Source organism: Acanthochromis polyacanthus, chromosome 8 (genome assembly GCF_021347895.1).
Source record: "Acanthochromis polyacanthus isolate Apoly-LR-REF ecotype Palm Island chromosome 8, KAUST_Apoly_ChrSc, whole genome shotgun sequence".
NCBI classification, from domain to species: domain Eukaryota; kingdom Metazoa; phylum Chordata; class Actinopteri; family Pomacentridae; genus Acanthochromis; species Acanthochromis polyacanthus.
The window spans coordinates 36,051,462-36,063,746 of record NC_067120.1 but is presented as its reverse complement, the minus strand read 5'-3'; the positions used below and the strand labels follow the sequence as shown (position 1 = coordinate 36,063,746).

General features: G+C 36.8%; 1 protein-coding gene across 4 annotated transcripts in view; it reads left to right on the top strand.

Moving 5' to 3' along the window:
* c8h15orf40 (chromosome 8 C15orf40 homolog) overlaps positions 1-12,285 on the top strand; it is a 49,065-nt gene that overhangs the window by 35,233 nt on the left and 1,547 nt on the right. The window contains exon 1 of one of the 4 annotated variants that reach the window (XM_022200987.2): positions 11,199-11,467. The exons of the other annotated variants lie outside the window; for them this stretch is intronic. Coding sequence (XP_022056679.1) covers positions 11,249-11,467 — 219 coding nt within the window. The 5' untranslated portion in view covers positions 11,199-11,248. Of the gene's footprint in view, positions 1-11,198; positions 11,468-12,285 lie in introns of those variants that run through there. 4 annotated transcript variants of the gene reach the window in all.

Genomic DNA, 12,285 nt, shown 5'->3' with positions numbered 1-12,285 from the left:
TCTCTTGAGCCCAGCAACAACATCTTCCTCAGTCATTTCTGGGTTGAAATCATCCAGAAACCCCTCATCAACATCATCCTCCATGCCTTCCTCTTGCCATTGAACTTCCTCCTCCCCCTCCTCATCAATAGCTTCCTGAGCAGCTTCCAGCTGCTGGACTTCTGCTTCCTGCTGCTGGTCTTGATCACATAGACGTATGTGTATATGTCTATGTGATCACACGGGATGAGCCGATATGAGCCGAAGGCGGAGGGAAGACAGTAACGCCAAGTATTCATTCCGCCTGGTAATGTACAACCAGGGGTGGGGGGGGGGGTATTTGGCTACCAAAATTAATATCCGAATACCGCCGTAGCGAATGAATATTCGGATATTTGGGATATTCGGGTCCAGCCCAAGTTGCCAATAACTGTCGTACAATTCACTCCAACAAAAACAGGCTCAGAAATAGTTTATAGGCAAATGCCATGTATGTACTAAACTCAGGACACATTAAATAACTCTCATGTAAATGGGTTTTATTGGATGGTTTTATGCATGACTGTTTTTTTTGCTTGATTTTGTTATGTATTTTACTATGCACTTTAAGGACTGCACTTTCAATTTCACTGTTCTCATACAATGATAATAAAGACATTCTGATTGCTCACTACTCGTTTTCAGTTTCTTTTATGCACCTTATAAAGTCAGATTAGTGATATTAGTGCATCTGAATGCCTCATGTTTGTTGCAAACACAACAAACCACCTTCTCCAAGTTGTTTCACTGTCCTTTTTCATTTGGTTTGAACCCTAAATGTGCTGTGGTCTTTACAGCTAAATCTATAACATTAACAGATACTCACTGAAATGCAGTCGGTTGAATAATAGAATGTTCTGATACAGTTAATGGAAAACAATTACACAAAACAATCACATTCATCTCCAATGCTCGTGAGCGGGTGCTTACATAATAATCGTGTGAAGCTTTGTCCTCGTTGAACTCAAACGTTCAGAGTGTTGCTTGTTAATTAGTATAAAAAGGCTAAAGAAAAAACGCTTCCCAATTTTAACAAGACTCAGGATCGATGACTCTGCAAGCTACTTTTCGACGTGGATCCAGGAGGCTGGAATTTCAGAGATTGATCTTCCTGATCTGGCACAAGGTAGCAGATGAGATTGGATTGGATTGGAAGGGTCTGCCAAACTATAGCGTCGGCTCGTTCTGCGGGCTAAGTAACTCAGGAAAACGCTAATCAATGAAAAAGATGCTGATTAAAATATGACCTCCATTCTGCTGCCAGCTTTTCTGCATCTCATTTAACCCTTCAATGCAAACCTCACGTCTTTAGCAAGCCAGGACTAGAAGTGCATGTCAGCAATAAGTGGAGGAAATTCAGAAATGCATATTTTCCTTCTGCAGACTAACAGCAGTTTTGCCCCAAAATCTCATCTCTTAAAAAAATGAACCTGGTGATAAGACGACATCACAGGAGTTGCAATGTGACATAAAGTAAATTAACTCAAACGCATCGTGCTAAAACTTTTTGTCCTACTTAATGTGAAAACTTGGATGATTCTCATTTTTCATGACCAATATACAGGAGACGTCTGTCTGAGAAAAACATAATTTAGTCCAGCTTAGCGGTTCTTCTTGAATACACAGATAAAATTTTATTCTTGCTTTTTCATTCCAATGAGACAAACTTTACTGACATGCTGTCTCCACATGTGCACAGTGAAATGAGCAAGGATTATTTTCATTACAGAAAGAATGACGTTGACTGCTGTACCCGGTCAGCGGCACTACACGAGGCAACTGAACTAATGTGTTTGAACATTTAAACTAGCACTACAAAGCTCAGCATGATGAGTGAAAAGCCTGATCTGAATGCTAGCATGTCAATTACAGTCTAAAGAAGGATATTAGACATACCAAACACATACAGCCTGAACCTGGTTATGCTGTAAACTGCAAACACTGGTGGTCCTGACTAGCTGGTTGCAAGAAACATTAAAGTTTAATAAAGATGTGCTTCTGCTGTTACCACAGACATAAAGTTAGATGTAGCTGCACGTTATGAATGTTTGATCCAGATAAAAGCAGCTTTAGATGCATGTAAACTGGGAAATGATAGACGCTTTGGGTATTTCCATACATTCGCCAGTATACATACACACATACTTCCATACATACTCTGCTTCTTATTGCAGTGAAAGAAAACTAGACACTGGAGAAAAATGCAGGAAATGCAATGTTTTTGTACATCTAAACGTGTCACATTCATGCCTAAATTTTGTGAAGACGTATTCTGCACATCTTCTAACAGAAATGTCAGCTACTGGAGCTCCTGTGGAAAACATTTTGTGACAGGTATAGCACTGCTTTGAATAAAGCTTCACAGTTAGCCCTTAGATCTAATGTCATTTTACCTGCCTGTATATTCACATATGATGACTTGTTATGACTGAAGTGTCACCGGTTACTGCAAAACACTTCAGCAGAACCCATGCTGGTATTCTGAGTCACGTTTGCAATAGACCTTACACTTAACAGTCTGATTTGTCTCATTCGTAGCATTTTAACCGAACACTTTTGCTTGTGAAATGCCAGTAATGTTTTCTGCAAACTATTTAAATCTAACTGATATTCAGCTGCAAATAGACTGAGTTTGATGTGATGACAGAGGACAGTTTGACACCTTATACAGGTGGTGGCTTTGTTCCCCAGATTTAAACAGAGCTTTAACATGAAGTACAACTTTTTTTAATTAAAATATATGTAATACTTTATACTATTGTAATTCCCTTTATGCAAACCTGGTTTACAAATGCACAGTGTGCTTTATGACCACTGCTGTTGTCAGTTTAAGTGCTTATTTATTTAAGAATTGCTTTAGTTTGTATGCATTTTTACATATTGTGCCATTTGGTTAACGAGGATCAGCAAAATAAGAATTTCCTTGTACAGTGTAACTGCCTAGTTTCTGTGTACATGACAATAATTCTCTTAAATCTTGAATGTGGTCCTTGTGAATGAAAGGAAGTCACCTGGAAGCACTAATAAATTTCCAGCCACAATGTAGGGGCTGCAAATGTGTTTTAGCAAGAGGAAATCTACATTACATGAGTTTAACTGGTCTTTTCAAAGTACTTGAACAGATGAAAACAACTGGTTTGGGTAGAACCTAGGGCACAGAGCTGGTAAAATAATGGACAAGCATTAGGACAATAGCTCTAACTTTCAGGCACAACACCTAGTCAACCTTCACAAACCACCAACCAGGAATATTATCACAAGAACCATTGTGACAACCAGGAATACTATCCCCAATCGCAAAATTACCATTACTAAGAGCCACAAAGAAAAACATGGCACAAATATAACACTGACACAACAACAGAGTATTTCTGTAGATAGCTAGGATAACAGCCACTTAAAAGAAATGGGAACTCACCAAAGTACACACCGCTTGTTTGTGACATTTTGATACAGCTTCAGCTTCAGCTTCTGGTTCTTTAGTTTTCTCTCCTCCACAGATTGTATTTAACAACAGGTGTTGTAGAATTTTCCCACTCCCCGGAAAAATCTGACTCCGCCTCGGCCACCGCCATTTTCCTCCAAGCTAGCGGCACATTTCTTCACCTTCACCGGGAACTTTCTGCCTCACGGTCAACTTCCAAACGGAACAACAGCGAACACGAAACTCGTCCACAACACAAAACTGTCGCTGAAACTAGTTTTAAAGACATTTGACTTATTTAAAAGCAGGCATTAATGTAGCTAAAAGCCGACAGCGACAGAACTTACCTGGCATTGCCAAACTTTTCTCTGCACATGCACATTAGACAGTCAATCAAAACAGATCACTTACGGCCGATTTTTAAACAAGATATATTTATTTGTTATTTTAATTGTGTTGTTGGTTGAAGATATTCTATTCATCTTCAGGTCAAATTTTGATTTAAAAAAATAATTTAATTAAAGTAAAAAGCTGGAGCTGGAGCGCCCCCTTGCGGCCTCACCAGAAGCTACTTTTTTTTTTTTTTTTTATCCTAACTGATTTTAACACAAATTTACTGCATTAATTTGTAACACTGGGTGAATTTTTACAGTTTGCTGAGTGTGCTTGGAAAAATTATGAATAAAAGATATAATTAGGTTTCAAATAACCACCTACTTATTAAGTCACCTGTAGAACTTGAAACAGAGAAGGTTAATTAATACAAATGGAGAAACAGTTTCAGTAAATAGTTTAAACTAATGCATACATTTTAAAGATATTTAGTAACTTCTTACATGCACAAAGACAAACTTATACAGGCACATTTTTATGTACTGTACACACATCGCTTACTTGTTTTTTTCTGTTTTTAGATTAATGTTTTTACTTTAATTACAGAGAATTGTTTTCTGTTTCACAGTCTCTCTGTGGGATATTTACAGCAGTGACATTACTGAGTGCATAGACACTTCCCTAATAATCATAGTACCGACAAAGCATGACAACAGGTAACTGAGTAACAACGTATGCTGCTATAGTTAGATAACTATCATTATGGGCAGAATTGTTTCTCAGCTACAGTACAGATTTACTCTGATTATTGTTAGGTAATATTTTTTTTTGTTTTTGTATTTGCAAGACATGCTATTACTTTATGTAAATATCAATATGTAAATCATATAAATAAAACTAATGCAAAGGAACACTATTAGATAACTGCTGTAGCTGCCTCACTGTGATATTAATTTTGTCTCACATTTTAAATTCACTTTGCTCTTAAATAGCTGGTGCAATTAATGGTGCAATTAGTGTGTAAAAATCTAAAATCTGCTAAGCTGGGAATGCATCAAAATCCCAGTAGCAGCTCTAAGTAATCCACATTGCATTTTTTTTTGTATAATTATACTGTCATGGCATTTATCAGCATGCCTTTTCAACTATTATCTTATGTAAAACGAGACTGAAGGAAAATTGAAACAGTGTCTGACCTCAGAGGGTTAATTAGTGTGTGATGGACATTCCCATGGATTTTAAAAGAGCCTGAAAGCAGCATCACATGGCTGCACCACCATCAGTCCCCTGCAGCCTGAAGCCGCTCCCCATTAAAACCTCCACAGCAGACAGAATTCCCACATTTCCAGTCCTCTTTTCCTCCCTCCCTCTCCTCCCACTCCCGCCTACATCCTCTCCATCTTTTTTTTCGATTACACTCCCTGCCTGCTCTCCTTCCATGCATTATAAATCAGGCCAAACCCAAATAGCATTCTCTGCAGTCGTCAGCCGTCTTGTCAGCTTGTTTACGTATAATTCATGAATTAATTGGGGGGCTCCGAGACTCGGTGGGAAATAGAAACATGCTCTGCATCCATTGTAGAAATAGGTTCAGTGGCAGTCCTTTAAAATAATCTATGACTCTTCAGCAGCCTGTCAAAGCTCCTTTTCACTCTCAGACGGGGAACACTCATCATAAAGTGAGGCTGGTCTTAGGAAGCTGGTTTCCCATTGAGTGATGATTGAGTCCAGCACTTTCACATTAAAGGGATAAAACTTTTAACTGACAGTCAGAAACATGCAGTTTCAACAAATCATCATCAGACAGCTGCAGATCTTTAAAAGAATATGAGAATAACTGCTTGCAAATGAAAGATATGGATGTAGCCTAATACGACATAAATGATAAAAACAACATGCAAATAGATTCGGGGATACTTCTGCAGTGGCAATGCATTACAAGATGAGTATAACTCATAAAAACAAAACAAAAATGCAAAATAAACAAACAAACAAACAAAAAACTAATATTATAATGAATTAAAGAAATGAGCAGAGGAGAAAAGTTAACAGCAAATTCAAAGTCAGAGACAGAAATAGACAGAAAAAAAAGGAATGAAAATAGATAAGGAACAGTGAGAAGGTGAATGAACATTTTAGGTACCTACATGTATGGATATCATTTGAAATTGTCAGCTATTGAGATGATGGCAGTTACAAAAGCAAGCTAAAGTTGTGACCAACAATTGAAATTGTTGCCAAATAGTATAGCTAACAATTCAAATTGTTACCTGAATGTTTGGCTAACAGTTGAAATTTGTAGCTAAATGTGCAGCAAACAGTTGAAACGGTTTGCTAAATATATAGCAAACAGTTGAAGTTGTTCGATAATGGTGTGGTTAACGGTCAAAACTGTCAACTAATAGTATGATTTTAAATTGTTAGCTAAATATGTGGCTAAAAGTTAAAATTGTTAGACAACAGTGTCGAGGAACAATTTGAAATTATTAGCTAAAAATGTGGCTAACAATTGAAATTGCAAGTGTGGGACAGAAATAGACAAATAAAAATGAATTAAAATAGATAAACAACAGTAAAAAGGTAAATAGATATCTTACACGGGTACTTCAAAATATGATAACAGTTGAAGTTGTTGCCCAAATGTTTGGCTAACAGCTAAAATTGTTTGCTAAATGTTTGGCTAACAGTTGAAATTTAGAGCTAAATGTGTAGTAAACAGTTGAAACGGTTTGCTAAATATATGGCAAACAGTTGAAGTTGTTCGATAATGGTGTGGTTAACAGTCAAAACTGTCAACTAATAGTATGAGTTTAAATTGCTAGCTAAATATGTGGCTAAAAGTTAAAATTGTTAGACAACAGTGTCGAGGAACAATTTGAAATTATTAGCTAAAAATGTGGCTAACAATTGAAATTGCAAGTGTGGGACAGAAATAGACAAATAAAAATGAATTAAAATAGATAAACAACAGTAAAAAGGTAAATAGATATCTTACATAGGTACTTCAAAATATGATAACAGTTGAAGTTGTTGCCCAAATGTGTGGCTAACAGCTAAAATTGTTTGCTAAATGTGTGGCTAACAGTTAAAATGTTTGCTAAATGTGTGGCTAACAGCTAAAATTGTTTGCTAAATGTGTGGCTAACAGCTAAAATTGTTTGCTAAATGTGTGGCTAACAGTTAAAATGTTTGCTAAATGTGTGACTAACAGCTAAAATTGTTGCTAAATGTGTGGCTAACAGCTAAAATTGTTATTTAAATGTATGTTGGAACAACTGGAAACTGTTAGCTAAAGCGGTGGATAACAGTTAAAAACTTTAATTTATTTCACTTCTATACTGAAGGATGTGAAGGATGTGTGGGTGTGAGGAAGAATCCTCCACCTGTGTCCGAATAATAACTAAACCTTGACTAGAAAAAGCTGAGTTACGTAGATCCACAATTAATATTAAAATAATTTCAAATCAGCACCTATAAATCTCTTTAAACTGCTGAGTTCCAGCAGAAAAAATGCCCACTGGCATGAGATGACTATGCATAAAAAAGGTTGTGATATTTCTTGCTGGTCAAACCAAAACGCAAACAAGCATAGCTTCAAAATAAAATCTTGAACACAGCTTTTTATCACATGTGAACTGAGTAAAAGTGTGAAACCTCTGCCCAGCTGTTTAGTATTCCACCCTAATAAACAAGGCGGTGTGTTACGTAACAGCTGGGAGGATGTGTGAACCAGGATCAGATGGGAAAAAAATATTCTGTGCTACTCTTGAATTATAATTGCAATAAATTACATCCTTATAGTCAAAATATTTAAACAATTATATGCTTTAAAGTACTTATAAGCACAGTTGGAATCAGATTTATCATTTTAAATTAGCTGTAATATGCCTACAAGTGAAGTATGATTTCATATCAGTGTTTATGGCTGAAGAGGATGTTTGAATAAAAGAGAATTAAAGAGCAGGGATAGTAAAGATGGAGAGGTTGTTTACTTGCCTTATCTCCAGCTGGATCGGAAGAAGGCGGGTGGGATTTCCCTCTGCTCCCTGTTTCTTTTTCTGTCTGGATGCAGGAGATCCCGAAGCATCGATGCAGAGAGGTGGAGGAGGGGTGTTGGGTTTCTTGATGCAGTCTAGACAAGGTCTGAATACTTATCAGCTCTGTGTGTGTGTGTGTGTGTGTGTGTGTGTGTGTGTGTGTGTGTGTGTGTGTGTGTGTGTGTGTGTGTGTGCAGATTCCACCTGAGATTGTACAGTCGGTCGGTCACGTACAGAACACTTACAGGATGAAGATTACCTGCAATAATCAGTCATGAAATCTGAAAATGGCTGAAAACAGAAACCACAGTCTACTGTAATTTAGGACATGGATAGTCCAGAGTGTTTCGAGAAAGTTTCTTCAAGGTGAAAAAGCATCAAACGCCGTGGTGAAAGTGGCTCTAATGAGGACCAGCCCAGGAGAGGACGACTGCTTCATTAAAGTGAGCCGCCTTACAAATCAACAATCAATAAACCAATCATGAAGAGACACAGAGTTACCACAAAGAGACTAAAATCCAATAAAAAGAGACACAAAATGACCATGAAACACAGATTGTTGAGACTACGAAGACTCAAAACACTCACAAAGAGACACAAAACCGCAAAGAGACTCAAAACAACAGAGACACAAAACAAGCCCAAAAAGACACAAAATGACCACAAAGAGATACAAAATGACCATAAAATGACAAAAGACCACAAAGAGATGGAATCCTACCACAAAGAGACACAAAGGTACCACAAAGAGACACAAAACAACCACAAAGTGAAACAAAAAAGGAGCAACGACACAACAAATGGCCACAAGAAGACACAAAGGTCCCACAAAACGTAGCAAAACATCTACAAACTCACACAAAACAACCGCAGAGACAAACAAAGTGACCACAAAGAGGCACAAAATGACTACAAAAGACATAACAGGTCCAACACAAGATGAAAAGCAACTACAGAGCAACACAAAACAGCCACAAAGAGACTGTGGAGACTACAGAGACACAAAATTACCACAAAAGACACAAAACAACTACAAAGAAATACAAAACAACCACAAAGAGACACAAACCGACCACAAAGTGAAACAACAAAGGACAAATGAGACAATAAATGACTACAAAGAGACACAAAACTACCACAACATATCTACAAAGACACACAAAATGACCACAAAGACACACAAATGGTCTACAAAGAGACGCAAAAGACATTAAAAGGACCAAAAACAGACAGAAAACATTTTTTAACCAACACTTGTTCTCCTTTCCATCATTTTTACATTAATTTCTTCAGATTAAAGACCGTGTTTTCGTACGGTTTTAATCATTCTTTTACTGACAGCACAGTCAGACAGAAAACTTCTACTGATTTCAGTCGTGTAAAGTGAGTAAATGTGATACCCGGATACCTGTTTGCAGGAGAACAAATAAGACTGTGGGGCTAAATTCAAGCACCCATGTTGCAGTAACACTTGTGACATGAACACACACACACACACAGAGAAAACCTCCCACATGTGTGCAGTATCATCCATTATTCCTCAGCAGTGCTGCTGCAGTCTTTCATTTTTCATGCTTATGGGACGCACGCGCACTGACGCTCAGACAGCACGATGACATCTGACAGTCCTCATTCCTAAAATAAGCCGCAGTGCACACCTGCAAATCATCTTATAGGCGTGTGTTTGTCCATAGGGCCACACTGAAGTCCAGATTACTGAATAAAAATGATTAAATGATTCTTTTATCGGTGGGATTTTAAATATCACAGAATTTCCTTGATCTACAGATGATCATGAATATTCAAGCGATTTGTAATAGCTTGATGGGATGTAGGTCTGACAGTGTGAAGGGCGGCATCAGGAAAAGGAGGGCACGTAGATACTGCACGCACAAGGAAGCAACACCTCAGAGCAGGAAAGATATTACATCCAGTTGAAGGTTATTATTAAATTACACAAAGACAGCCTGATAACGCAGTAAACAGAGACGAGGAAAATCCACAGGGCTTGTGTTAGTGCCAGAACAAGCATGAAAATGCCAGACGATAAACAACAATAACAAAATGCAAAATTATGCAAAATAACCATAAAGAGACACACCATCAAAGGCATAAAAATAGTCAAAACAGCCACAGAGAGACACAAAACACATACGCATTACTGAAAACAGTCACAGAGAGATGCAAAGCAACACAGAAGAGACAAAAAACTACTAAAAACAACCACCAAGAGACACAAAATGACATCAATAAGACACTAAACTACTCAAAACAACCACAAAGATAGACAAAATTACTCAAAAGAAACACAAGATACAAAATGACATCAAAGAGACACAAAATTACTCAAAAGAACTACAAAGAGACATAAAATAACACCCAAGAGATGCAAAATTATGCAAAATAACCACAAAAAGACATAACACCACACCAATGACACACAAAATTTTGGAAATGGTCACAAAGAGTCACAAAACGACACCAAGGAGACAGTAGTAGCACAAACCAGATGCAAAACAAATACGAAAGGATGAAAAATGCTCAAAACAACTACAAGTAGAGACAAAACTACATCAAACAGATGCAAAATTACTCAAAGCATCCAAAAAGAGAAATTACAAAAACACAGCGAGTCAAGTTACCACACAGAGAATTAAAAAAGACCTTAAAGAGATGCAAATAATAAAAAAAGTACTGCAAAATTAACAAAAATAAGGAAACAGAGAAAAAACACCTCTAGGACATGTAAAAGTATCAAAGAAACAATTAGAAACAACTATTAATAACTCCATATGCAAAGTGACCATAAATAAATGCAAAATTATTTTTAAAAAAAGACACACAAAATGGTTAAAACTGGCTAAAAGAGATGCAAAAGGAACACAAACAGATGCATAACAAATGAAAACACAAAACAACCCTATTAACATTACTGTTCACGTGCATGTTTACAATTCTTTTCAAGTTAAAACAGCTAATTTTATGTAAATGTAGGAATAATTAAAAACATTAGGAGCAACCTGAGTAATAAAAACAGTCACTTCTCCCTCCTGTGGATAATTCAGATAATGAAGCCAGAATCTATTATAAAGTGCTGCATGGGGTTGCAAAACTGTTTTTGAACACACAGTCTTATACTGGTAGCATTTGTAATGGAAGTGGTTTGTATTCACCAAAGAAAAATAACATCCCATAATTCACTCACTATCTTACAGTTACAAAATTAGCTTGTGACACGGTGCTAAATATTGGGCAACATTTTCCTTTAATTTATCTTATTTGAATGTAAATTTTCTTCCCAGTAGATGGCGGTGATGAACCTTTAAACTCGTCCAAAAGAAGACGCGGAAGACGTTTATTTTGAAAAACCGGAAGTCGCGTTGTTTACATTTTTGCTAACTGCTAACAAGCTAGGAAGCTAACAGGCAGCCGGTACATGTTTTCCCGGTCAAGTGTCGCCGTTTTTCGTGTTTTTATTCAGTCTTTAGCTACTTTTCGGCAGACTGGATTAAACCGTTTACCGTTACCAGACTCTGTCCCGGTTCTCTGCCGCCGGTTGGTCGCTCTGTGCCGGTGCAGGCTGCCGGTGCTGCCCGGTGTCACCCGGAGAACAAGGAGCTTCTCCACCAAAAGACAGATGCCCAAAAAGGAGAAAGTTAGTAATCAACATTCCAACCATACCAAACAGAGAATTATTTTTTAAATTTTAATTTATTTATTGCTTCTTAAAAATGTTTGTTGATATAAGATATTTAACATTATAAAGCTGACTGTGTCTCAGAAATAAAGCATGTACTTCAATTTAAACTAAATAAAAAAACTGAATGAAGGACTGTGGTATGCTGTTGAAGCCTTTGCCTACATTATATGTACTATAACATCAACTGGTTAAACAGACCATAAATATTTTCTATTTTTAATTAAATAGTGATACATTCCATTCATCTGAGCAGATAAACATCAATATAAAAAGATGTGAATGGCACATATAACCCTTAAACACAAAGTTTAGGGGACACATACTTGTTTGCAAAAACAAATGCCATAAATTATCCATTAATTGTCAGATTTTAGCTGATTAGAAGTTATTTTAATCTATTATGTGTGCCAGAGAGCACAAAATATGACAGATTTCTTCTTACCTAATACTGCATTTTCAGATTTAAACATAAAATTTCAGAAAATTTATTGTAAATGATCCACTGGGGAAGTTTAATGGCGATATCTGTGAGTTGAAGTTCTATTACAGTATGATGGCAGGTAACTTTTAATTATAATACCACTGATTACAGTTACAGTTTCATGTAGCAGATGCTTTTATCCAAAGAGATGTACAGCTTAAAGTTGATACGACACAGTGATATACAGTGTACTGCCCATTAAAAAGGTTATTGTCCAATGTAATTAGTAGCTGTAACCATCAGGTGATTGTAATAGTAAACTGAGTATTTTTCGCTGAAATGTACAGAAATA